We start from the raw sequence: 25,292 nt of genomic DNA, 5'->3' as shown, positions 1-25,292 counted from the left end.
CATGAGAGACCCTTGGTTCCATCCCCAGCCACAAAGCAGAAAACAAAAATCCTTACTTTATGAAAATGGTAAAGAAAAACATTAGAATAATTTTTAAAAGTAGGGTATTAGACTTTCCAGAACCAGAGAAAATTAAGGGCAAAGTTAACCTAGAGAATAACAGATAAAACCTGGCAATAGGATTAAGAAAAAGCAAACCAGAAAGCAAAGATGGCTACTTATACAAAATACTTGTGTCCAAACCATTCTTGTGACTGTTTTACACACTGACCTACAGAAAATGAATGGAAGTGGAAGCCGGGCATGGCGGTGCACACCTTTAGCCCCAGCACTCAGGAGCAGACAGTGGGTTTCTGTGCATTCAAGGCCAGTCTGATCTGCATAAGAAGTTCCAGGACAACCAGGACTTCATACAGAGACCCTGACTCAAAAAGTATTAGTGGAAGTATTAAAAAATGCTTTATATGTAAAGAAAAAAGAATGCAATACAGTTCTCGTCTTAGTAACCTTTCGTGTGCAGGATAAAACCAGCTCAATAGAAAAAGAATAACCAAACACAGGCCCTCTGGGGCTGGTGGCTTTTCTGAAATTACGGTGACAAAGCAGGAGGGCCAGGGAGGGGAAGTGAGAGGGGACTATACTTCTCTTCACCTTTCTCCCCAGTTCCTCCCATCTTTTGCTCCAGCTTTGACTCTGATCAGCAAAAAACTCTATGGTAAAAGTTAGTGAGGTGAAGGTAGGGGAGACTGGGAATCACGTGTTAGTGAAGACGGTGAACAGAGCACCTTCAAAGACTGTCCCATATGGTGTGAGCGAGAGACCTGCCCAAGCAGAGCATTAGCTCCTCTCTGTGAGTGAAACCATCTTTCTACTGCGTGCGTAATGCTAGCCTCAAGCACCTGGACTCAACCCATTCATGCGGTTAACTCAAGCCAGTAAAATTTTCCTCCCCAAAAGCCCACAATTTCTGCTTTCTACCTCCCATATTCAGATATTAAAAACTGCGTGTTCCCCTGCACAAAAACTCTGCCAGCAAGCTTCCATGTTATTTGGATTTGTAATAAACAAATTTAGGCCTCCATTATTCCATGCCTAGAGAGTATTTTAACATCTCTCAGCCCCCATTTCCCTTAAAATTGAACTCTTCCCTGCATACCATATCCATTTTAGGATTCCTGGGTGTCTTAGGGTTACTATTGCTGTGATGAAACACCATGGCCAAAAGCAACGTGGGTTTATTTCACCTAAAGAGAGGATTTATTTCGCCTAAAGTCCCATATAACAGTTCATCATCAAAAGCAATGAGGGCAGAAACTCAAGCAGGGTAGGAACCTGGAGAGAGGAGTTGTTGCAGAGGCCATAGGCGGATGCTTCCTGGCTTGTTCATCGTGGTCATCTTGGTATGCTTTGTTGTTAGCACTCAGGACCACCAAACCTAAAGAAGGCTCTACCCACAATAGGCTGGGCCGTTTCCCATAAATCACTAATGAAGAAAATGCCCCACAGCCACATCTCATGGAGACTTTCAGATAACTCTAGCTGGTGTGAAATTGACCTAAAATTAGCCAGGGTGGTGAGCTCATGCTCCACCCTGCTTGGACATGTCCAGTGGCTCAGAACCAACCATCTTATTCTATTCTTCAAAATCCTCTTCACCATTAATTTAACTGACGTTTCTGCCCTCACCTTCTTCTAGCCACCATCTCAACTGTGCTTCTGGTTAACAACTGACCACGACATGCGCCCACAGGATCCAAACTCGAAGATTACCTTCACCGTTCAAGGACAAGCCTTGGGTCTTTCCTGAACATATCCACCTATTACTTTCCCCTTGCTAAGTTTGCCCTGCTCTTCTGTGCCCTGATCACTAGCCAACTGCCACCTTGTGCTGTTAGAAAGAGCAAAGCCTCACCTCCTAAGCTGACACAATCTGGGTCAGATGTTTGGTGCCTGATATGATGAGCAGTTTCTTCTGAGAAATACCAAACACTTCTGATAATAGAGTCAAACAACTTCCTGATATGCCGAGACTCATCTTTATACAGTTGACCAATCACCTGTCCTGAAGGAACAGAGTGACCTTTAATCAAGTGTTTAAGCTAATCTATTGGGGTCATCTAGACTACCTTTTCTTCCTTACAGTTCTTTGCCAGGGAAGAAATATTTGAAATGGACTTAATGGAAACTACCTATTTCCAGCAGGTTTGAAACAAACCTTCGGTAAGTGCTTACAAGAACTTGTCTGAAATGACTTAAGATGTATGGGTGTTATATATTCATGTTCACATGTGTCCTCATGCATCACGGTTGAACACCCACCCATATGTGTAATGTACTGTTCCAGTGGTGATGTCAAAAATACATTGGATATAGTCTGTCTCCAGAAGCCCACAGCATGGTACCTTTAACCCAAGATCCCCAGACTATTAGAGTTCAAAGTGCCTGTGACGCTCCTGGAAATGTCTATAGATTTCCTGCTTATATGCTGGTGTGTGTTTCTCTCAAGGGAGAAGATCAAGATTTCATTAGATCTTATTCATAAAACACGATAAACAGCAGCTAAGCTAGAAGTTAAAAAGCATATAAATGGTGGCTGAGACAGCATGTTGACACGGTGAGAGAATACAAAGGGTTTTGAAAGGTCTCCTGGGAGAAGTCATACTCAAGAGTGCAAATTCTTTGGGTTCACTTTCTTATTTAGCTTCTGTAGGATCACGAATTATAGGCTCAGTGTCCTTTATTTATGGCTAGAATCCTCTTATGAGTGAGTACATCTCATATTCGTCTGGGTAACCTCACTCAATAAAGTGTTTTCTATTTCCATCCATTTGCATGCAAAATTCAAGATGTCATTGTTTTTTACCACTGAGTAGAACTCTAAAGTGTGTATGTGCCACACCTTCTTTATCCATTCTTCTATTGAGGGGCACCTAGGCTATTACAAATAGTGCTGCTATGAACATAGTTGAACAAATGCTTTTGTAGTATGATTGGTACTTCCCATAGGGCAGGGAACCCTGACTGCTCTTTGACCTGGAGAGGGAGGGGGAGGAGGAAGGGGAGGGATGTGGGAGGAGGGGAGGAGGTGGAAATTTTTAATAAAAAAATATATAAAATAAAAATTTAAAAAAAAGTGCAAATTCATCTGGGCACCAGACCGTCTTCTGGATTTGTGTATCCTACACCCATGGTGCAATGAGCCATGCATCCAAATTATTCAAAAATCTTATGCATGAACTGAACAGGTTTGTTTGTCATCATCCTCTAAGCACATGGCACAGCCTGGAACCCAGTTAGACTTTTAAGAGCGCTCCAGAGTCAGGCCAATTTAGATAAAACGTCTATCCTTGATCAAAGCTGCCCATCCATACCCCTGCATGACCTTGCTTATCCTCTCCCCACAGCCTCTGTTGAGTCCTCTGGGACTCCCCCTGGCCAGGGGACTCAGTTTACAAAACCTCAACTGAGACCACTGCCAAGAAGTGCTTGCTCACCCATCTGCAACGGCAGGGGAATCTCCCTTTTCCTTTTATGAGTGAAGCACAAGAAAGGATTCATAAGTGGAGCCTGGATCCTTCTCACCAAACACAGCCCACACCTCCCAGTAATTGAGCTTGATTTAAAAAAAAAACTGGTTAGAGATTACCGCAAACTATATTGTCATCAAAAAAAACACTTCCTATATGAGATCACAGAAGAGAGTAGGCACAACTTCCTGCTGAGACGATCAGCTAATGCTTAAATAGAACAACTCCTGACTGTCATTGACATTTTATAAGAAGACACGATGACAGCCCAAGAGGATACAGCCCTTATCCTGGCATCCTCCCAGTAGGATTCAGGAAGGAGGCTGACCCAACATACTGAGGAGCACTTCATCAAGTTCCCTGCTCCATCCTGATTCCAGGAGCCAGGATGATGGAATCACGTTTGCTGATGCTAGGATTACTCTCATTCATCACAGTACCCAGTTGTCTTACAGGTAAGAGGCCAGAAGCTGTCCTGGGAATCTTGGGAAGGCTAATGGACTCTTGGGAAGCCTAACACTCCTCAGCTGCAGAACCAGAGGGAGCACTAAGGTAGGAAACTGTGAGAAGGGGTTTCTACCTGTTGAATGTGGCCCACCAGAACCTCACTTTGTGCCTCAGTGGCCCCTGATCTATAAACTTTGCTCAGAATGGCATGAAGGATTTCATCACTCATAGTCCTTTATAGGTTTTGTTTGTTTGTTTGTTTTGAAACAAATTCTCGTGTAGCCCAGGCTGGCCTCAAACTTCACTATATAGAAACAAGTATGACATTGAACTCTTGATAAATGTGCTCCACCTATCTGGTATTTGCTTGCCTTCAGGTAGTCATGTAGCCCAGGTTAGATTAGGACTCACTATAAAGCCTAGACTGGTTTTAGACTGGAGATCCCCTTCCTCATTCTCCCACGTGCTGGGATTATAGGCCTGGGACACCATGCCCACCTAATACATTTTCTATTATTCTTTCTCTACACCCCTAAACACAACTGTATGGTAATTCTAAAAAGTACTAGAGACCTCTCAAAGTCATATTTAACATGCCTAAAGTATGAGTAACTCTATGAAGCAGACCATTTAGGACTTCAGAAACGTTTCATTCCCAGGGATGCTTTGGTTTTGCTGTCTTGGGGAGATCTTTGTGAGTGTGATTTTGTAGCAAATTCAGAAAACATAAATTTACTCATTTTCGGAACACAGCTCTTCTCTCCTTCTTTGTGTGTAGCTTCTCTATAAGTACACATGGACACGTATGTTAATAGTGAATTCCATCATCATGGATTTTCTCAGATATTATTTTCAGAAATAAAAATCACCAACTTGGGTATCAAATAGCTCCTCTTAATTGAGGGTGGATTTTCTAATGCTGCTTTTTTCTTGTTAATCCAGAAAGAGAAGTAAGGTTTGGGGAAAATATATATAGAGAGAAATGGGGGTGTCTCACTATGTAGTCTTGTATTGTTTGGAACTTGCCATATTGGCAAGACTAGATTGGCTCAAACTCATAAAGATCCACCTGCTTCTGTACATACCACCATACCAGGATGAAAATATGTATTTTTGAGAGCCTATGATTTCATATTCTTAATTTCTAGAAATTTATTCTCTAATAATGCGTAAAATGTGTTGAGACTGGAAAGCTTAAGACATTTACATGGAATCTGGTCGCTGATTTGGGGGCTGGTGACCACATTATGTTGGACCACACAGTGACCTGGTGTAGGAGCATTGTGACTTTGGAGTTAAGGTTCCCATGATTTTAGGAAGCTTTTAATGTGGTTTCTCGCTCAACAGCATCTTTCCTTCAACACAGTCTTTGCCAGGTCAGTCCAAGTCAAAACAACCAAGTCTTAACAATCAAGTGTGTTCTGTCTCTGAGAAAAGCATTTCAAGTAAACTTGTGTTATTATGAGCCACGCTTGACTTATAAAGGGCTCGGAATGGTCTTTGTGGGTTATCATTCCGAGGCCTTCATTTGTTTGGTTTTGCAAAATTCCTGCCCATACACTTCTTATGCATACATGTATGGAGAAATGGCAGTAATATAGCTTGAAGTGTGTTTAGAGCTATGGAGTGTGGAGCTGCCAGAGAAGCCTTCATGAAGGTAGCGTGTCAGCTGAGCCCTGGAGACTGGTAAATTTCCGTAAGGGAAGATTTAGGATGAGAAGACACGTGGGACACAAGACACAGAAGTGCACGCAGAATTAACAAGCAGTCCCATGTAGTCTCTATCCTGGGCAGGAATATGGGGATATGGGGGAAAGGACGGAAAGATAAAAACTAGGCCAAAGGAATTAAATCCCTGGTCAGGAAGGTCTTTTCTTTTCCGGTATTGTTGAGTTGAAAAGAAAGGCTTTGAATGTTCTAGACAAGTTCTCTACCACTGAGCTGCATTTTGAGCCCACAGCTCAAAATGTCGTAGCTGTATTTGGTAGGCAATGAAAAACTACTTGAAAATGTTAGGGAATACCACCCATAGAGCCCCTTTGACTAACCAGATACATACATTTTATTGCAATTTATAACCACTTGGCAGTATGGATGGCATGAATCTGTAGAATAATCCCAAACTCAGATCATCATGGTTGCAAGGCTCGAACTCAGTTTGTCCGTCCTGTTGAAAACAGGACCAGTGGCGACCCTGGCTGAGAGTAGAGGGGGAACAGGGGCAAGGAGCTACGTCAAGAGAAAAATTGGTTCCCGGTGGAAAAGATGATGAAATGGACTGGCGTACTGAGGTCGAAAGTGTCTCAGACACTACCCCAGGGCAAGAGGTAATGTCATTTCAGATTTCTTTTTCCCCCAGGAAGCCTCCAGTTTAAACAGTTCATGGGGCTGGAGAGACGACTCCCTGGTTTAGAGCGCTAGTTGCTCTTATGGAGGACCCAGGACCCAACATGGTGGCTCACAGCCATCTGTAACTCACTCCCAGTTCCAGGGGATCTGACAGCTTCTTCTGGACTCCATAGGCACTGCATGCACTTGTGCACAGACACATACACAGGCCGAACACCTAAAGATATAAAATAAATAAATCTTAAGTTGAAAACAATTAGAAAAATAAACAAGTCCTTCTATTCTTCGGGGGCGAGAGAGAGGTCTTTAATGAAATAAAATAGACTGCCAGCAGATATGCAATTTCTAGCTGATTGATAAAGCAGATTTTCATTCTGAAAATTTCCAAAGCCACCATTTAAAAGTGTGATGCGGCACAAGGGATGTATTAGTCAACCTGGGTGTTCTTAGTCTCTATATCACTGGGCGTTGGGATGTGGTTAAAAAGAGAATTCTCCCTGATATTGCCAACACGGCGGGTTACTACAGGCACCTTTCTCAGAATTGTGGAAATTCTGAGATACCCTCTGATCATCTTTCATTCTAGGAATTCTGTAACCAAATCTTTATCCCTGTAGAGTCAAAAGACAAAAGGTATGGAAACCCAGTAAGGTGACACACTTGTCTAATTATCCCTTCTGGTAAAGGCTGCTGCCCACCCCAGAAATTCCCATCTTTACTCATCTTTACTCTTGCTACTCTGACCCATGCTTCGCACGTGATCGTTCACTGTCTCCACACTTTAGAGCCACCGTTGCTGTTCCTCTTCAGAACAGACCCTGGAGAGAGATGGGCCTTTGCCAAGCATTGGCAATGCTTAATGAAAGAGTCATGACTTTGTTTTTAAGTGTCTTAAATAGACAGATAGGTATATAACCCACACTTATGCTCCATTGAGCTTTGAGAACTGACTGAAAAAAAAAACTGTAATTGATTCCATTCACATATGCATCAACTGGCTGTGCTTTGAGAGAACAGCTTGCGTGTTCTACAGCTCCACCACTCCATTCCCCCCAAAGACAAGGACTCTTGGGATTTTTGTGTTCACGTGGAAATGTGGGCATATGAATGGCGGCGGGGGTCAGCTTTGTTATTAATCTGCATGCGCCATTCACATGAATTTGCTTTGTTATCATTTGGGAGTTTTTATTGCTGTTGTCTGGAGATGGGTTTTTGTTTGTTTGTCTTTTGCTTGCCGGGGCTGCATGGTTGGGCGAGGATGTCTGGGCAGAGTTTCAGAAATCTACCCATTTCTTCTTTCCCAGAACTGGCATTAAAGGTATGACTGCCACATCCTGCTTTTCTTTTCTTCATTTTTTATAATATTTTATTTTAGGTGCATGAGTACTTTGTCTGCATGTTTATATGTGCACCACACAACTACCTAGTACCCTCAGAGGTCAGAAGAGGGCATTGGATTCTCTGAGACTGGAATTACAGATGGTTATAAGTTCCCAGGTGGTCCTGGGAAGCGAACCTGGATCCTCTGCAGGATCAATAAGTGTCCTTAAGTGCTGAGCCATCTTTCCATCCCCCATACTTGGCTTTTCTCTGGGCACTAAAGATCATACCTATGCAGCCAGCACTTTACAAACTGAGCCATCTCCCCATCCCCAGAGACGTGTGCACACATACATACAAGCACACACACACACAAGCACACACACTCAAAAACTTTGAAAGTTCTAAATACTTTTGTGTAATTTCTTGTGGAAATCATTCCTGTGCTAGCAATGAATGCCATGAAGGTAGATTGTACCTCCACACACTAGGTTAACACCCCATTTTCCATAATGTCTGGTAATGTACATAAATTTCACAAATAAAGTATGAATTTCTTTAAGAAATAGAGCATACCAGTCAGGCGGTGGTGGTGCACACCTTTAATCACAGCACTCAGGAGGCAGAGGCAGGCGGGTCTCTGTGAGTTTGCGGTCAGCCTGGTCTACAGAATTAGTTTCAGGACAGGCTCCAAAGCTACAGAGAAACCCTGTATTGAAACCTGCCTCCCCCCCCTCCCCCCCAAAAAAAGAAAGAAAGAACAAAAGGAAGGAAGAAAAGAAAGGAAGGAAAGAAGGAAAGAAGGAAGGAAGGAAGAGCATACCAGCAGTGGTTAATGAGGAAGAGAATTAGGAGACAAGTGAACTTGTAAAGAAGTGGAGTTTGGAGCAAACACCTAATGATGTTAGAAAAACCAAAAGCAAGATCTAGGAAGCCACAGCTTACAGGAAAATTCTAGCTGCAGGAGAAGGTTGATAGAGACCTCTTGAAATCCCCTTCCAGCTCCAACATTCTATGTCCAGAATTCTGGAAATAAAAACATTCTCCACAGAAAACATTTTTATTCTAGGGTACTGTTGGAAATCAGAGAAGTTCCCAACCAAAGACAAGCCCAATAGGATATGGATTGAAAGGTCACCCAGCATCAACAGACCAGAGTCTGATAGCTCCGTTGCAGGTTATTTCCCACTCTCATTGTAGCATGATTACAATTTCCGCATTGCTCAAGCTGTGGGTGGAGGGTAAAAACATCACTGTGTTTTGATGAAGTCTTCTTAGGCTTATTTGCTTTCCAAGGGAATTTCTTCCCTCCAGTGATGCCCTTGTTTCTCAAAAGGACTGTGGAGCTATCTTTCTTCTCTTTCTGAGCCATCCCCTGTGAGAAAAAAGAACACCTTCATTCAGTACATCACTTCAAAAAAGTTAAAGGTCCCAAGGCTGAGATGCCTTGGGAGTTAGGAGCACATGCTACTTTTGATGAGTTAGGTTCCTAGTACCCATGCTGGGAGGCTCACAACTGCCTGTTTGGATCTAGTGATCTCTTCTGACCTGCATGTACTTATGGACACACACATAAATAAAAAATAATTCTTTAAAAATGTTATAAACCCTTCATCTCTAAATGGGTTTTAAATAAAGGCTGGACTAGAACCCAGGTCTCTTGAATATTGGCCCAATATTTCCTGTACATCTTTATCCTGATTCTCAGAAGTGATATCCCTTCCTTCATCCAGCCATCATTCATGTATTAGGATTATAGGGATAAGAAAAGGTACAGCCCTTGTTATTCCACAGGGAAGATTAAATGTCTGCTGAGTGGCTCCTGTTTTGAAGACTGCCAAGGGAGTGTCAACATCAGCAGTGAGTCAACATTCCATTCCATACCAATTCCCCACCATGTTTTCAAAGAAGGCACCCATCTGCAGGGAAAGCAATAGTTAAGTCATCCCTGGAATTTTAGATGATTTCTACTCTAATGTTGTTTGTTGGGGAAGGCCAAAGTAGATATAAATATTGTAACTGTAATTCTTGCTTGATACCTGTTCTGTTATATATAATTTTACTATGCTAAAGTTAAAGCCTTCCTTTTTATTTAGACAGAAAGGGGGAGGTGATGTATGCTGTGAATATGGTTTATTACCACTGGTTAATAAAGAAGCTGCTTTCGGCCAATGGCTTAACAGAATATAGCCAGACTGAAAGAAATATATAGAGAGAGAGTAGGCAGAGTCAGTGAGAACCATGTAGCCGCCCACAGGAGACAGACACCTCTACTGGCGCCCAACGGAACCTTGCTGGTAAGCCACAGCCTCATGGTGATACATTAATAGAAATGGGTCAATTTAAGATATAAGAGTTAGCCAGATATATGCTTAAGCTATTGGCCAAACAGTATTGCAATTAATACAGATTTCTGTCTGATTATTTTGGTCCTGGACATCCGGGAATGAGCAAGCAACCTCCACCAACAGTTGTTCAGATAGTTTTTGGCTATTTGATTTTATGGTCATCTTGGGATTTGCCTTCATCAGTAAGAGAACACAGGTCTCACTGGGGACTGGCTGAGGAACAGTGTTGCCCAATACCAGCTGCACACTAGAGTGTGCATCTGGGATGCTTGTGAAAGTGATGACTGAGACTTCTTAAGACCAGTGAAGCCAGACTCTCTAGGGAGAAAAACCAGACATGCTGATGACATTGTTTGTTATGTCTTCAGACAATGAAGACGCACTGAGGATTGATACCCAACTAACACTTTAGAGAAGGAGAATAATGGCCCAGCCAGGCTTGGTGTGTACACCTATAATCCTGCACTTGGAGACTGGTGCAGGAGGATGGTGAGTGTGAGACCAAAGCTCCACAGTGAGACTGTTTTAAAAAGAACAAACCACAAGAAGAGAAGGAAGGGGGAAGTGGGAGAAGGAGAAGGGGAAACATAAATGATTCCCACGTTGGTCTGATTTCGTGATTTCACTTTTGTTCACTAGGACTACAAAAGAACTTCCCACACTTTACAGGACTCCTGGAGATATTGTCCTAAAGCACTCTTTTTGGATAGGGATTTGGTTGCTTGAAATTCTAGCTCAAACAGGCTCCAACATGAGGCCTCTGTTGTCAGTGCCTGGGCCCTATTGTGAGCAGCAGGCTCTCAGGTAACAGGAGGCATGCACACTGCCTACCCACACAGAACTCGAGACTGAAATGGGAAGCAACTCCAAAGAAGATCAAATGTTAATCAAAGGTTGCAAGATCTGTATAACACAGCCTATGGATGTTGTGCGTAGTCAGAATATAGAGAGCAGAGTGCTGCCTGGTTAACTAAGGAAGACCTCTGAGAAGGGCTTTTGGAGAACCTAGCTCAGAAGGGTGCTTAAGAATAACAGATGTTAGAAGACAGTATTGATACCGTCTTCCTGTATACATGGACCGCTATCCATGCATGGCAAAGTAAAGACTGAGGAACTGAATAGAACAACCAAGCCGATAAACTATATCTGTCATATATACTACATATATATGCTTACAAATGTGTGTCTGAAGAAAATGAGGTCCAGGTGCATAGTGGTTCTCTGATAAAATTTAATAATTTCCCCACATGAAAAAGAAGAACATGGTGATATATGTTTGCAATCCAGTGCTGAGAAAGCAAAGCAAATCCCTGGGGCTCGCTGGTCTACTGGCCAAATCGGCAGGCTGGTGGAAAACGATATCTCAAAGGGAAAGGTGGATCACTTCTGAGGAATAGCACTGAGGTTGATCTCAGGCTTCCACAAGCACACACATGACAGATGTGCCCTCATGGGTGTGTGTAGTAATAATAATAGTAATACGAATAATAATATTAATAATGCTTCTGCTCAGACAAGACTGTGCGTGTCCCTCAGCCTACTCTAGTCCTTCCGCACCTACAGGTGTTACTTGTCTCTAGTAGATTTCTTCTACATGATGGATTACTGACTAGCTTTGCCAGTATCACATGACATCCCTGGCTATGGTCAACGCCAGGGCTTCTAACCTGATACCCTACTTCATCTAGGCTTCAGTCAGTCACTCTCAAAGGCAGTAGCAGGCAGGAGTCTTAGGTTCACATGCCTGGACAGTAAGTGAGTTCACCGAAGAAGCAGCATTTTACTTTTTCTTTAAAATTTTTAAAGATTTTAGTATATTTTCTGTGTGTGTGTGTGTGTGTGTGTGTGTGTGTGTGTGTGTGTATGTATGCTCCATGGATATGCTTGGTGCCCAAGGAGGCAGAATAAGGCATTGATTGGATCCCCTGAAACTGGAATTATGAAATGTTGTGTGCCATGATGTGGGTGCTGGGAATTGAACCCGGGTCCTCTGCAAGAGTAACAAGTGCTCTTGACTACTGAACCATCTCTCCAGCTCCAGAAGCATTTTAAACAGTGATGATAACAATGAAAGCTTATGTTCACTGTCTATGTGTAGTTTTTCAGTTATTGTGTTAAATCAATATCTCTTGGGTCAATTTTCAAAATAAGATAGTTCTGACAGGCATTGTGGTTTATGCCTTTAAGTCCAGCACTTGGGAAACCAAGGCAGCAGATCTCCATGGATCTCTTCTACATAGAGCAATGGTTCTCAACCTTCCTAATGCTGGGAACTTTTAATACAGTTCCTTATGGTGTGGTGACCCAAAGACAAAATTATTTTCGTTGCTACTTCATAATGGTAATTTTGTTCCTGTCATGTATTGTAATGTATTAGTTAACCCACAATCACAGGCTGAGAACCGCTATCATAGTGAGTTCCAAGCCAGTCAGGGCTATATAGTGAGCCTCTGGCTCTCAAAAAAAAAAAAAAAACTAAGTAGTTCTTACTATCTCCACTTTATACCTGACAAACTTTGTCTTTGATCAGTGAAACCAGCAGCTGATGTAACACAACTAGAACGGTTCTAGAATTTGAGTTTGTAGCACCTCTGCCTACCACCTGCCTTACAGAGCAGCTCCAGGGTCTAGCAGAATGGCCTACCTGTTGGATCTCTTGCATTTCGTTGTGTGCATGAGTGTGTGTGTGTGTGTGTGTGTGTGTGTGTGTGTGTATACACGTGCATGTATATACACGTGTGTGGAGATTAGAGGTCAACATTCTGTCTTCTTTTATCTTACTTCTTTTCATTTTTATTTTATTTATTTTTGAGACAGGGTCTCTCACTAAGCCTGACCTGCTCAGCTAGACCATCTGGTGAGAAAGCCCCGGGGGATCCTCCTGTCTCCCACAGCCCCGCTGCTGCTGCTGGGGCTACAGGCCGACATCACCATTACCACACTCAGATTTTCCCGTGGGGTGTAGGGCTCCCAACCAGACTCCTCATGTTTTCACAGCCCTTTACTGCCCAGCACAGCCTCAGCCTCTTTTTTTTTTCTTTCTGAAATGCAGTCTTATGTGGCCCAGGCTGGCTTAGAAATTCATGACGTCAAAATCTTGATCCCTCTCCTCAACTTCCAGGTGCTTGGATTACAACCACATACCACTATATCTCAGTCTGGTAGAAGCTCTTCAGAACCCACCTTGTCCTTAGAACCCATGCTCTCTGGATCCTGCTGTTTCCTTTGCAGCTTTTTCTACCTGTTTTCCTTTTGCTGCCTTAACAGAGCAGCCTGGGGTGCTTTCCTTGCATCTGACTGAGCTTCACAGAAAGCGCTGTAGCCGCGTCTGCCTCGGAAGCTCACAGAACAGAGGAAATTCTGAGCACCTCTGGTCATGAGTCACCACACCTTGTTCAGGAATTGCCATCTCTGCCCACAAAGTCACCCACTGTTTTCTGTTTGGGACCAAAATAGATACCTCCTTCAGAAACTGGCTTTCTTTTGTGCTCCCAGTAATAAAAAAACAAAAGACAAAGATGGGTACGTGCCTCTCAGGGCTGACGGAGAAGCTGCTGAACAGGTAGATGTGACAGGAGGAAGAAACAGTGACAAGGGACATCCTATGTGTGGGGCTGGGCTTCTGATTATTTCTGTGTCTATCTCTTGGTCCAGTCATTTACTCACTAATTCATTCCCCATGTATTGAGCACCTACCGTGTGTGAGTCACAACGTCAGAGGTGAGTAAAACCCACCTCTCGGCCTCCAGGAGCTTATCAGGAGAGAAATACTGCCTGGACTCCTGGCATCCAAGCCAAGGGCTGAGATGCAAGTACAAACACAGAGATGATGTACACATAGGCCATTGTCCATTACTCCCATGAGACCAGCACACCAGAAGCCAGTAACTCTCCCCCATTACACTAACATTTAGAGCAGAAAGAAGGGCCCAGAGCAAGGTTTTGTCAGCATAGATCGCTGGAATTATTAGGATCCGATACTTTGCATTTGGAACTTAAAACAGTGTGGACAGAGGTTGTGCACTTTGTCTGGCTCAAGAGATTCCTTGCAGGAACATCTCAGGTAGGATATATGTGGAGTCCTAATCCTGTAGGGACAAGAGTATTTCCACGGCCTTGTAGATCTTCCAAGCACCATCTACAGGTCAACTGCCACACGTCTGAGTACGTATGGAGTTTCCTCCAGTCCTCAACACCTATGGCCTTTTCCAGGAAGGAATGAGAAAACGGAAGGAGAGAGGGAGGGAGGGAAGGAACCTCATTAACCCAGTTCTTACTGTTAGTGAGTTTCCCTTCCCTTTCCTCCTTCTCTTCTCTGTCTTCTCCTCCCTTCCTTCCCCTTCCCTTCTCTCTCCCCCTTTGTTGTGCTAAGGATCTATCCCAAGACCTTAAACAGGCTAAACTATGGCTTAAACACTCTACTTCTGAGCATATCTTTAACTTTTGTTTTTAGAGACAGGGATTCTAACTCAGACTGATCTCGAACTTTCTACACAGTCTAAGCTTACCTTAAACTCATTCCCTTCCTTCCTCAGCATGTCCCGAGCTCTGGGATGGCAAAGTTTATCATCAGTTTAGGCTTTTGTTTTTATTATTTTGTGTAATGCTGAGAATTAAACCCAGGCCTTCATCCATGCTAAACAAACACTTTACCACTGAGCTGGGCTAGCACTACTTCATAAAGCAGAGAAGGAGTGCTTCTTTTAAGATGTATTTTTAAACTATAACAATAATAAATGAATACATACAAAACATATGATACATACATGTAAATGAAATTAGCCCCCCCAAACTGGCTCATGTCCCCAGGGAAAGGTCAGTTTATCATGCTACTGGGTAATGGCAAGAGAAACATTTCTAAAAGTTTTGTTTAAAGTCCCCCAACATCTATGGTGACGTCAACCTCTTCCTGCCCAGCACCTTGAGAGTTTCCAGGGAGTTTTGGGGCCAGTGGCTTGACACCGGGTTGCATGCTTGACACTTGCTGACAGTGGGCAGGCTGTGGTGGCTTTCCCCGCCAAGCTTGTCACTCAGCTGAGCATCTGCTTCCTGCCCTTGTGGTAGTGACACGTCTGTTCAGAGCCTAATTTAGAGCAAAAAGAACCTTTGTGAAGAGAAAACTCCTCATTTAAAGAAAAGGAAAACAAGCTTCTTAAGAGTCTTTTTAGAATAAAAGGGCGATGTCCTCAGAGATCCCACTAGTACCCCTGACGGAAGGCACACCCTGAGGGCTCTTGATGTTCAGTTTTTCGCTTAGGCTTCCCTGTCTGGGACCAGCCAATCCATTACGTCCCCTTTCTCACTGCTTCCTCAGGTTCTGCTTCTCTGAGGCAATTTTTAGCTCTTAATGCTGAGGAACTGTTGTCGAGGATCCAGAGGCATCTGACTGCCGTCCTCCTCCTTAGAGGATACAATTGCAGCTGTAGGTAGCTAGGTAGGCTGTCTAGCCACTGAGCTCAGGGGGTGTGCCTGTCTCCACCTTGTTGGTTCTCTAGTATGGGGATTTGAAAGTGCACAGCCATACCAGAGTCTATGGGATGCTGGGGAAATGCCCCCAGGCCCTCATGCTTGTGCAGCAAACCCACAGAACCATCTCCCAGCCTTGGTTTCATGTTTCAACACAGATTCATATTATAATATACAGCATAATATATGTTCTTATACTATTGCATTGGCAATGCTTAACATAGTTACTCCTGGTGCCTCTTATTTTCCATGGCTTTTTGTTTTGTTTTCTGTTTTTCTTCTAATCCTAAATTGCTATCCTATACCATATTTACCTTCCTGGCTATTTATTTATTTATTTTATTGTTTGTTTATCTCTCTATTTTTTTTATTTATTATTTATTTGAGACAGGGTCTTGCTATATATTCCTGACTGACCTAGAACTCACCACAGAGTTCATGGCCGTGGACACATGGTGATCACATGACCTCACAAGCACTGGGCCTACAAATCAGGGGAAATCCCACAGATATCCATTTGAAAAATCTCCTCATCAACACAATTTAACTTCTCGGAAGGTTCTGTCTTTTTCCAGAAGGCTGTGGGTGAGATTTACCAGTTTAGCACATCTCTGCTAAAAATATGCCTCTTTCCCAAGAAAGCAGTTTCCAAGATTTGAGGGGAAAACTCTTTAGTTTTCAGAGAAAGAGCAGGGATGTTTCTTCCCCATCTGTTTTCTTCTTCTCCTCCTCCTCCTCTTCTTTAAATCTGATAACACGTTAATTTAAATCAAGTTGACATTCTGTGGTAAATTTGTGGTTAACTCTTTCAAGTACTGAAGCTTGTTTTCAGTGAGGAGACTGAAGAGTGAGAACAATCCAGGCCCAACCACTCTAAGGCTGAAGCGTCATAGATCCTCAGACCTGACAATTTAGAGATAGCGATGTGTGACAGGGGATACTTTCAATGGCTTGCTTCTGTTTCTTTCTAAGAGCAAATTCTTAGTTCTTCTAGGTCTACTGTTTGCTGTTTGTGTAATTACCTTGTGTCCAATGAAGGCACAAGGATTTCTCCAAAGGGATCTTACTGGTGAGTTGCTCATTCCTCCCTTGTGGAAACTGCCTCTTTGATGCAACCTGAGAGAGCTGACCTCAAAAACTGGGTCAAATAACACAGCACTCACAGAAAAGCCAGACTAATTTCCAGGGAGACACCACCATACAAACATTGCTTATTGTTTATTTTCAGGGTCTTCACTTGAGTTTTTAGAAACTTCTTGAGCCTAGCATGGTGGCACACGCCTTTAAGCCCAGCACTCAGGAGGCAGAGGCAGGTGGATCTCTGTGAGTTCAAGGCCAGCCTGGTCTACAAAAGGAGTTCCAGGACAGCTAGGGCTACACAGAAAAAAAAAACAAACTTTGTCTCTAAAAACAGAAAAACAAGCCAGGTGGTGGTGGCACAGGCCTTTAATCCCAGCAGCACTTGGGAGGCAGAGGCAGACAAATCTCTGTTAGTTTGAGGCCAACCTGGTTTACAGAGCAAGTTCCAGGACAAGCTCCAAAGATATACAATGAAACCCTGTCTCAAAAAACCAACCAAACAGACAAAAAACAGACAAAACTTCTTTTTAGTAATGACTGCCTTAAGAGATTTTTCTTCTAACCATGTGTGTGTGTGTGTGTGTGTGTGTGTGTGTGTGTATACAGGGTCTCACTATGCAGTACCTAGCTGTCCTGGAACTCAATATGGAGACCAGGGTTGTCTAGAACTCACAGAGACCCACTTGCCTCTGCCTTCCAAGTACTGGGATTGAAGGAATATGCCACCATAACTGGCTTTCATGAATATTCCTTTAATCATTTTTAGATTCTTTCTTTCTGTACTATTGACAAGACCATATAGATTTCCACCTTCAAAGTTATGAATTAATCAAGAGTTTTTCCACTACCATCCATCATTACAGAGATAAATTCTAATCAATCAGAATATTAGTTTTTTGGGTTTTTTTTTGGTTTCGAGACAGGGTTTCTCTGTGGTTTTGGAGCCTGTCCTGGAACTAGCTCTTGTAGACCAGGCTGGTATCAAACTCACAGGCTAAAGCTGAGTAAGAATATCATAATATTCTGACATCTGTTTATATAAGTGAGACTTTCCTATGATCATTTTCTCTGCAGTGTGTTCCAGGTTTAATAGAAAGACTACAATAACCATGTAAAAGGCATTGGAAAGAATCATTAACCATCCGTGGTGATCCGAATGAGAATGGCCCCCATAGGCTTAAATATTTGAATAGTTGGTCCTCAGTTGATGGAATTGTTTGGGGCAGGATTAGGAGGGATGTCTTTGTTGGAGGAGATATACAACAGGGGCAGGGGGTGTGCTTTGAGGTTTCAAAAGACTCCAGTAATAGCCCGTGTGCTCTCTCTCTCTCTCTCTCTCTCTCTCTCTCTCTCTCTCTCTCCCTCTCCCTCTCTCCCTGCTTCCCCCCTCTCTCTGTGTCTCTGTGTCTCTGTCTCTCTCTGTGTGTCTCTCTCTCTGTCTCTTTCTCTCTGTCTCTCTCTCCCCCATGGCTATGGACCAAGATGTGAGCTCTTAGCTGTTCTATTGTTCTGCTATCATGAATTCTAACTCTCCAAACCATAAGCCAAATCAAAAGGTTTTTTTGTAAGCTGCCTTGGTGGTCCTGATGTCATATCACAGTAATAGAAAAGTAACTAAGATACCCTCTGAAACAGTTTACACTGAACATCTGGTACTTACTTGTTCCTGAGTTGACTTTTTTAACTGATTGATATCTTTATTAATTATACTTCTACTCTTTCTTCAATTTCTTTCTCTCTTTCTAAGACAAGGGCTTGCCATGTACTTCAGGCTGGACTTGAACTCACAATCCTGCTTTCCTTTGAGTTTTTGGTGGATCAATAGCTACATCTCCTTTTTCTTCGTACTGTTGTTCTGTTGTGCTTGCTCCTTCTAGTTCTGGCTATTTTCAGAATCTATTTAAATGAACAGCTTTTAATTTGCCTGACATTCTTTATTGTTTTTTTCTCTTTGATCAGTTCTTCTTGTAGTCTTTGTATCTTTTATCTCCTTTCTTTAACTCTATTAAACTCTAGTGTTTTTAACTTCCTTCAAATAAATATTTAGTTGGACAAGGCTTGCTCTTTAATTAAGCATGTATTTTCCTTTGGGGTTGTAAGCCTCCCTGTAGGTATGGTGCTGGCTGAGTTCTGCAGGATTTTATGCTTTTCGTGTTCCTTGCCATTCTGTGCAGAGTGTTTTACAGAGTGAGTTGTGAGTTTGCTTTTGATCCACGAATTTATTTGGAACTTTAAGCTTCCTTTTCAAAATGTGTTAAGTTGTATTGTTGTTTGTGGTTTTGCTTTCTGTTCTTAACTTCTACTTTCATTACACCGTGGTTAGAAAATGAATCTGTGTGATACTTACTCTTTGATACTTGTAGAAACCACCTCTGATGCCTAGTAAGAGTTCAGTTTTTGTGAAGGTCCCAGGTGTGGTAAAGAGAATGCACATTTCCTATGCATTGGGCACACAGCTACACAAGCCAAGCTTACTGACAATTAGCAGGACCTTCTTAGAGCCTTCTCTTGACAGTGGTCCTTGATATATCCGTTTATTGTGTAGTGAGTGTTGAGTTTAATTCTAGTAATTGAGGTTTTTCTTGTGATTTTCTGGGCTGCATTTGGTAGCTTCTGATTGGCTAAGTGCTGAAGGACCTGCTTTTACTGTGGTATCCCCACAAGTGGGGTTGCTCTGGTGGTTCAAGAGCTGTGTAATAGGCAGTGCAGTATACGAGATGCATTATCTCCGGTCAGGGCTGTAGAGTCAGCACTGTGCCTCTTGGAGGAATATAAAAGTGATTTGTGTAGCAGTGCTTCTCCTGTGTGGGGTGAGTGAGATGTGCTACTTCTCCCTTGTAACATACAGTCTTGAGTCTTCAGCCCTGATCCCAACCCCACACCTCTGCATCTTGGGACTTTTGTCTCCATTATTCATGGTCAGATATCACCTACCTTTGAGCAGGACTAAGTAATGGAGGGAATAGGTTGTAAATTCTCTCATCTGAGATAGGCGTATATCTCGTCTCCTACCCTATGTGTTCCAATGTTGGGCTTGATCTCCAGCACCAATAGTAATATCATTGGCTCAGAAGCAAATCGTGTTCTAAACATACAACAAAAACCTATTAAAATAACATCTACAACACCAATGGCCATAAGAAAGTGAAGAGCTAATATCAAACACCTAGAAAAGATATACAATAAAGAAAGCAGAATTATATAAAAAAGGAATAAAAAAAGAAATAGAAAAATCCAAGTTAAATGATAAATATAATAGATAAAGGAGTGAGAAAAATATCGAGGGAAAACAAAGACAAACTCAAAGCAAGCAAAACTAAGCAAGCTGAAGCTTCTTTCTTGCATAGATAATGGAAATGCTTCTTTCCCTAACTTTTGGTTTCAGATATCACCAGAGTTGTGTGTGTGTGTGGTGTTGGGGATGGACCTTGTCTTCTAGTCAAACAGGTCAAACCAGATGGTACAGTACAGATACTTAGCTCTGGCCTCCTTGCCAATGAGCACTGCAAGGCTGTATTCACCCCACTGAGCTACATCTGCAAACCCCAGCACCTGTGACTATAGGCACCCCCAGCACCTGTGGCTGTAGGCACCCCCAGATTGCTATTCTCACTGGCTGAAATTGTCCATGTGCTTGCGGGAGTGGAAAATGTCTAAGTCATGGCTAATGCTCTAAAATGTCTCAGAACCTCTGAGCATGGAGAGCATGATCAAACAAAGCAATTGGTGCTGAGGTGAGTGAGGGCAGGCATCGGCCACAGTGACTGATTTATCCTCCACCTCCTAGAAATCCTCTTCTTCTGTCTCTGCTTATAAAGGAAGTGCCTTCCAGTTCCCTCTGCAATGTAGACCCTGCTTTCTCCCACACAGACCCTGATTTGTAAAGTGTGTCCAAGTCACAGTTGGTTTCCTGGGTCTATATGGAATTTTTGTGTGACCACATACTGAGCCAGTCAAGAAGGAAGGCCACTGGAACTTAGAGATATTAAAGGACAATAGCTCGTGCTGGCAGGACAGCTCAGCAAGTAAAAATACTTGACAGTACGCCTGATAACCCAATCCCTGGGACACAGAAAACTGAGTTCTGCAAGTTTTCCTCTGACCTCTACACATGTACTGTAGCATATGAATGCTCATATACATACGCACAATGAATAAGTAAATCAACAAATAGAAAAGAACACATGATCAGTTAGAGAGGCACACGCCTTTAATCTCAGCACTTGGGAGGCAGAGGCAGGTGGATCTCTGTGAGTTTGAAGCCAACCTGGTCTACATAGGGAGACTCTCCCTCAAACAAACAAAACAAAACACAAACCCCGCAAAAAAAAAAAAAAAAAAAAAAAAAAAAAAAAAAAAAAAAAAAAAAAACCTCTACACATCAGACATTCAAAGGACCATATTTTAAAAAGAAGAACACAGAAATTTATGATTTCTCAGTAAGAAAGGTTACATTCTAACCACAATGGGAAAGCAGAGTGCTTGAATGTATGCATGCCAGTGTTCAGCTGCCTCCTCATTTTATACAGTCCAAGATCTCCTGCTCAGGGAGCAGTCAGTCCACAATTAAGATGGATCTTCTAACATCAATTCATGCAATCAAGACAATCCCTCACAGTACGTTCTGTGACCTACCCTCACAGAGGCTACCCTTAATATCTAGACAATTTCTCACTGGTGTGGCCAGACGCTTGCCTCCTAGGTGACAACATTGACCATCACACTAACCTGTTATGTGCAAGAGGATGCAGTAAAGAAATGACTGTCATGACTGCTGTATGGTATAGTTAAGGTTTCTACTGTAGATACGAGGGAGGGAGGAGAGAAAAAGAAGCAGACTGAAGGTGACCAGGGCTAGGGAAGCAGGAGAGAATAGTGGAGATAGCAAGAGATCACCACTATTCAAAAGAGGAGAGAGAGAGAGAGAGAGAGAGTAAGAGTAAAAGCAGGAATAGTAAAGAATAGTGAGTTATAAGGAGGGTGAGCAGCTATGGGGAGGGAAGGGCCAGGAAATTGTCATGGGGGCTTTGAAATATGCAACAGGTACTTATGATGCTGAAGGAGCCTGGAGGCCAGCATGTGCTTTTGATGTGCTGAGAGGCGCCAGGTAGCCATATGTCCCTTCTGTCAGAGGTCAGGGAAATGACTCCTTTTGGCAGAAGGGAATCTGTTTCACAAATTCCTGAGGAATGCTGGCTTTATCTAAAGGCCAGAAATCCTCCTATAGTCCAGGTTGAGCTCTGGATATTTGAACTGTGATGAGACATACCACCTTCCTTCTCTCTGTTGATGGTGTTTGGGAGGAGATTGTCATATAGGAGATCATGGACCATGGTGGCATTAATGGCTTTACAAGAAGAGGAGATAGTCAAGCTACCACTCATGTGACCCCTTCTGTTTTTTAATGATGTAACAGGAAACTTCTCACCAGATGCCTAGCAAATGCCCATATTATCTCCTGGAGTCTAAGCCTAAGCCATAGACTGCCCAGCCTCTAGGACTATAGGCCAAATAAATTTCTATTCTTCATAATATACCCAGTATAGGGCATTTAATTATAGTAGCAGAAAAATGAATCAATATAAACAGGTTCAAAACTCTTACAACTTCTTAATTAAAGAAAAACTCTGTCAATACTGTTATGTTATTAGCTGGTTCAAGCCTCTGCTGTGTGGCTTCCCCAGAATTATGGACTGTAATAACCAGGAACTGGGAGCTAAAATAAACCTTTTATCACATAAGATGTCTTTGGAAGCCAGGAGGTGATGGTTCATGTCTTTAGTCCCAGCACTCAGGAGGCAGAGGCAGGTGGATCTCTATGAGTTAGAGACCAATCTGGTCTATAGTGGAACTTCCAGGATAGCAAGGGCTACACAGAGAGAAACCTTGTCTCAAAAAGCCAGAGAGAGAGAAAAAGAGACACAGACAGACAGACAGATGGGGGGGGGAGAAGGAGAAAGGGAAAGGGGGGAAGGAGGAAGGAAGAGAGAGAAAAAGAGAGGGAGGGAGAAAGAGAGAGAGAGAGAGAGAGAGAGAGAGAGAGAGAGAGAGAGAGATTGTTTGGCTGGAGAAATGACAGCAGTTAAAAAGTACCAGATGCTCTTCCAGAGGACCCATGTTCAATTCCCAGCACCCACATGGATGGTGGTGGCTCACAACCATCTATAACTCTACTTCCAAGGGATCTGACTCCATATGTGAAGGCAAAGAACAATAAACAAACAAATGAATACTAAATAAATAAATAAATGAAATTTTTCACCAGGCAGTGGCAGCACACGCCTTTAATCCCAGCACTCAGGAGTCAGAGGCAGACGAATCTCTATGTGCTCAGCCAGATCTACAGAGTGAGTTCTAGGAGAGCTAGGACAACACAAAGAAACTGTATTTCGAAAAACCAAACAAACAAAATCAACAAAATGTTGAGAAGTAATCTGAGCAGCCGTTATGACTTGTGGGGATTTTACAGATGAAATAATAATAAAATATTTTTCTGTCCCTTCTGAGTAATATTCCAACATGGGAGTCTCCCTGCAGTCTACTGAACACAGCAATGCATTGGCAATGTCTAGTCTCATTGTCAACTTGATGGGACTTAGAATCACCATGAAAACAAATCCCAGGGCGTGTGTGACTGTGTGTGTGTGCCTGCATGTGCGTGTGCGTGCGTGTGCATGCATGTCTTTCCAGATTAGGTTAATAAGAGGAACACCTAAAAGTGGGAGGTTTCATTTCCAGGGCGGAAGTCCTGGTATGTATTTGGAAGGGAGTTAGCTGATCACTCACTAGCATCCATCAACTCTCTGCTTCCTGGTTATGAGTGCCACATGGTCAGCTGATTCAAACTTCTGCTGCCATGTCTTACCACTGCACTCTCAAACTATGAGTCTAATAAAATCCTTTCTTCCTTAAGTTGCTTTTGTTGAGTATTCTGTTATAGCAAGGAAGAAAACAATAAACTGTGTTTTGCAACCCTTCTGCTAGGATGGCTTGTTTTGTCTACTCTGACCTCTAGTCAAAGGTAACCTCATTCCTTTGCCAGGCTTTGAGGCAGGGCCCAGGATTCTCTCCAATAGGCCCCATGTCAAAAGCCCAGAAAGACAAAACGGTCTGGCAAAAGGCACTGTCTCAGGGTGTTTGAGAAGCCACTTTGGCCACATGACTAATTGATGGTACAGAGGAAGCTGCCTTCCACTGTTTGATTAGTAACTGGATGGTCAAAGTAAAACAAGGACAAAGTCAACATTCCTTGCCAAGAACTTAGCATATGTTAGGTTAAAAAAAAAGTCCTGGGTCAAAGAGAGCAGAGAGAGGCTTTGTAGTGGTATTGCATCTAGAGATAAACAACAAAGCTGAGTCACATGTTGGGCTCCACTTCTAGTCTTTCCTTTGTTTTGAAAGTGTTTTAAAAGTATTTTGAAAGCGTAAAGAGAAGTGGGGCAGCGAGGAGGTGGGAGGTGGCTATTGCTGCAGAGGAGGGCAGTTGCTGGGCTGCATGCAAGTTTTGAGAATCAATGGAGTGGTCTTATGGGGGCAAGAGTGTTGTGACTCGTGGGAGCCGAGTGATGTGAAAGTCAAGGACATGTGGAGTTAGCTCAGATGGTAACAGTCACAAAGAGGAATGGATCAGAAGGGAAACGGGGTGCTTTGTCTGTTTATTCCTAACGTTTTGCTTCAAGATTTAGAGATTCATACTCTGTCCGCCTTCTCATTCTTCTGCCCTACCACATTTGAGTTTTCTACTTGAAATAATTTTCTAAAGGTAAAAGGGAGATTTTTGTTTTTCTCAAAGATAAAATAAATAAAGGCACCCCTTAGACTTTTGGCATTCTCCCACCGCTACGAGAATGTGGTTGGTTTGGGTAACTTGACCTCTTGGGACCTCAGTCTCTAGCTGTGAGAAGTGGATGAGAATATCTCCCTTTTGTGGCTGCACAGCGCATTAGAGGTAATACACACAACACAGAGATCAGAAATTAGAGCTGCTATTACACTTAAAAAAAAACAAGTGGGGGGGCCTGTGTGCTCTGACTTTGTAGATAATGATCTGAACTGAACCACAACATCAATAAACACTGCCTAGTATGCGTATAGTTAGACAGCCGAGATATCTTCCTGCAAGCCTTTAACGGGGTGGAGAGTGTCCTGTCTCCTGGAGATTACATATCTCTGACATGGAAGGAAGACCTCTGAATTTGGAATCAAGAACTTAGGCTGTTTTTCAGGCTCTTCCACAATTCACAGAAAGGACTAAGACATCAAAGAGAGAGAGAGAGAGAGAGAGAGAGAGAGAGAGAGAGAGAGAGAGAGAGAGACTGGTAATATGAAGTGTTTAGGATTCCTTCTCTGACTTCTATGAGCTGTGTATTTGTAATTCTCCTTCATGACCTCTCTGAGAACCTTCTAGACTAATTGTTTTTATTCTTTTTTGGCTGTTGCGCTGGTTCTTTTATGACACCAGAGTGAGAAGAGCTAAGAATAACCCAGATCTACTCCTATGGGATCAAAAGGAACAAACCTCCAGGACTGCCTTTCCCATGGACCCTTCTGCCTCGGGGTCTTTGGATAATTTTTGGAACACATTTGGCAAGGCCTTTCAGGGGAGAGAATTACAAGAAAAATTGGGAAAGATTCTTTTAGGAAAGGAAAATCTGTGAGAGTACAGAGTTCTAGAACTTTCTCCCTGTCCCCACATGACCTCCTTGGACACTAGACTAGTCCACCAAACTGTGGAAATTTCCATGACCTTGTGTAG

General features: G+C 42.8%; 1 protein-coding gene across 1 annotated transcript in view; it reads left to right on the top strand.

The window, feature by feature from the left end:
• The first annotated feature begins 3,929 nt into the window (after positions 1-3,929).
• Positions 3,930-25,292, top strand: part of Il2ra (interleukin 2 receptor subunit alpha) — a 37,390-nt gene continuing 16,027 nt past the window's right edge. The window contains exon 1 of the mRNA XM_041630815.1: positions 3,930-3,982. Coding sequence (XP_041486749.1) covers positions 3,937-3,982 — 46 coding nt within the window. The 5' untranslated portion in view covers positions 3,930-3,936. The remainder of the gene's footprint in view (positions 3,983-25,292) is intronic.

The sequence above is a fragment of the Microtus oregoni genome, unplaced genomic scaffold, assembly GCF_018167655.1.
Source record: "Microtus oregoni isolate MIOR12 unplaced genomic scaffold, Mior012 000035F_ref0000213, whole genome shotgun sequence".
Lineage (NCBI taxonomy): Eukaryota > Metazoa > Chordata > Mammalia > Rodentia > Cricetidae > Microtus > Microtus oregoni.
The sequence above is the reverse complement of the archived record's forward strand: the minus strand, read 5'-3'. Positions and strand labels throughout refer to the sequence as shown.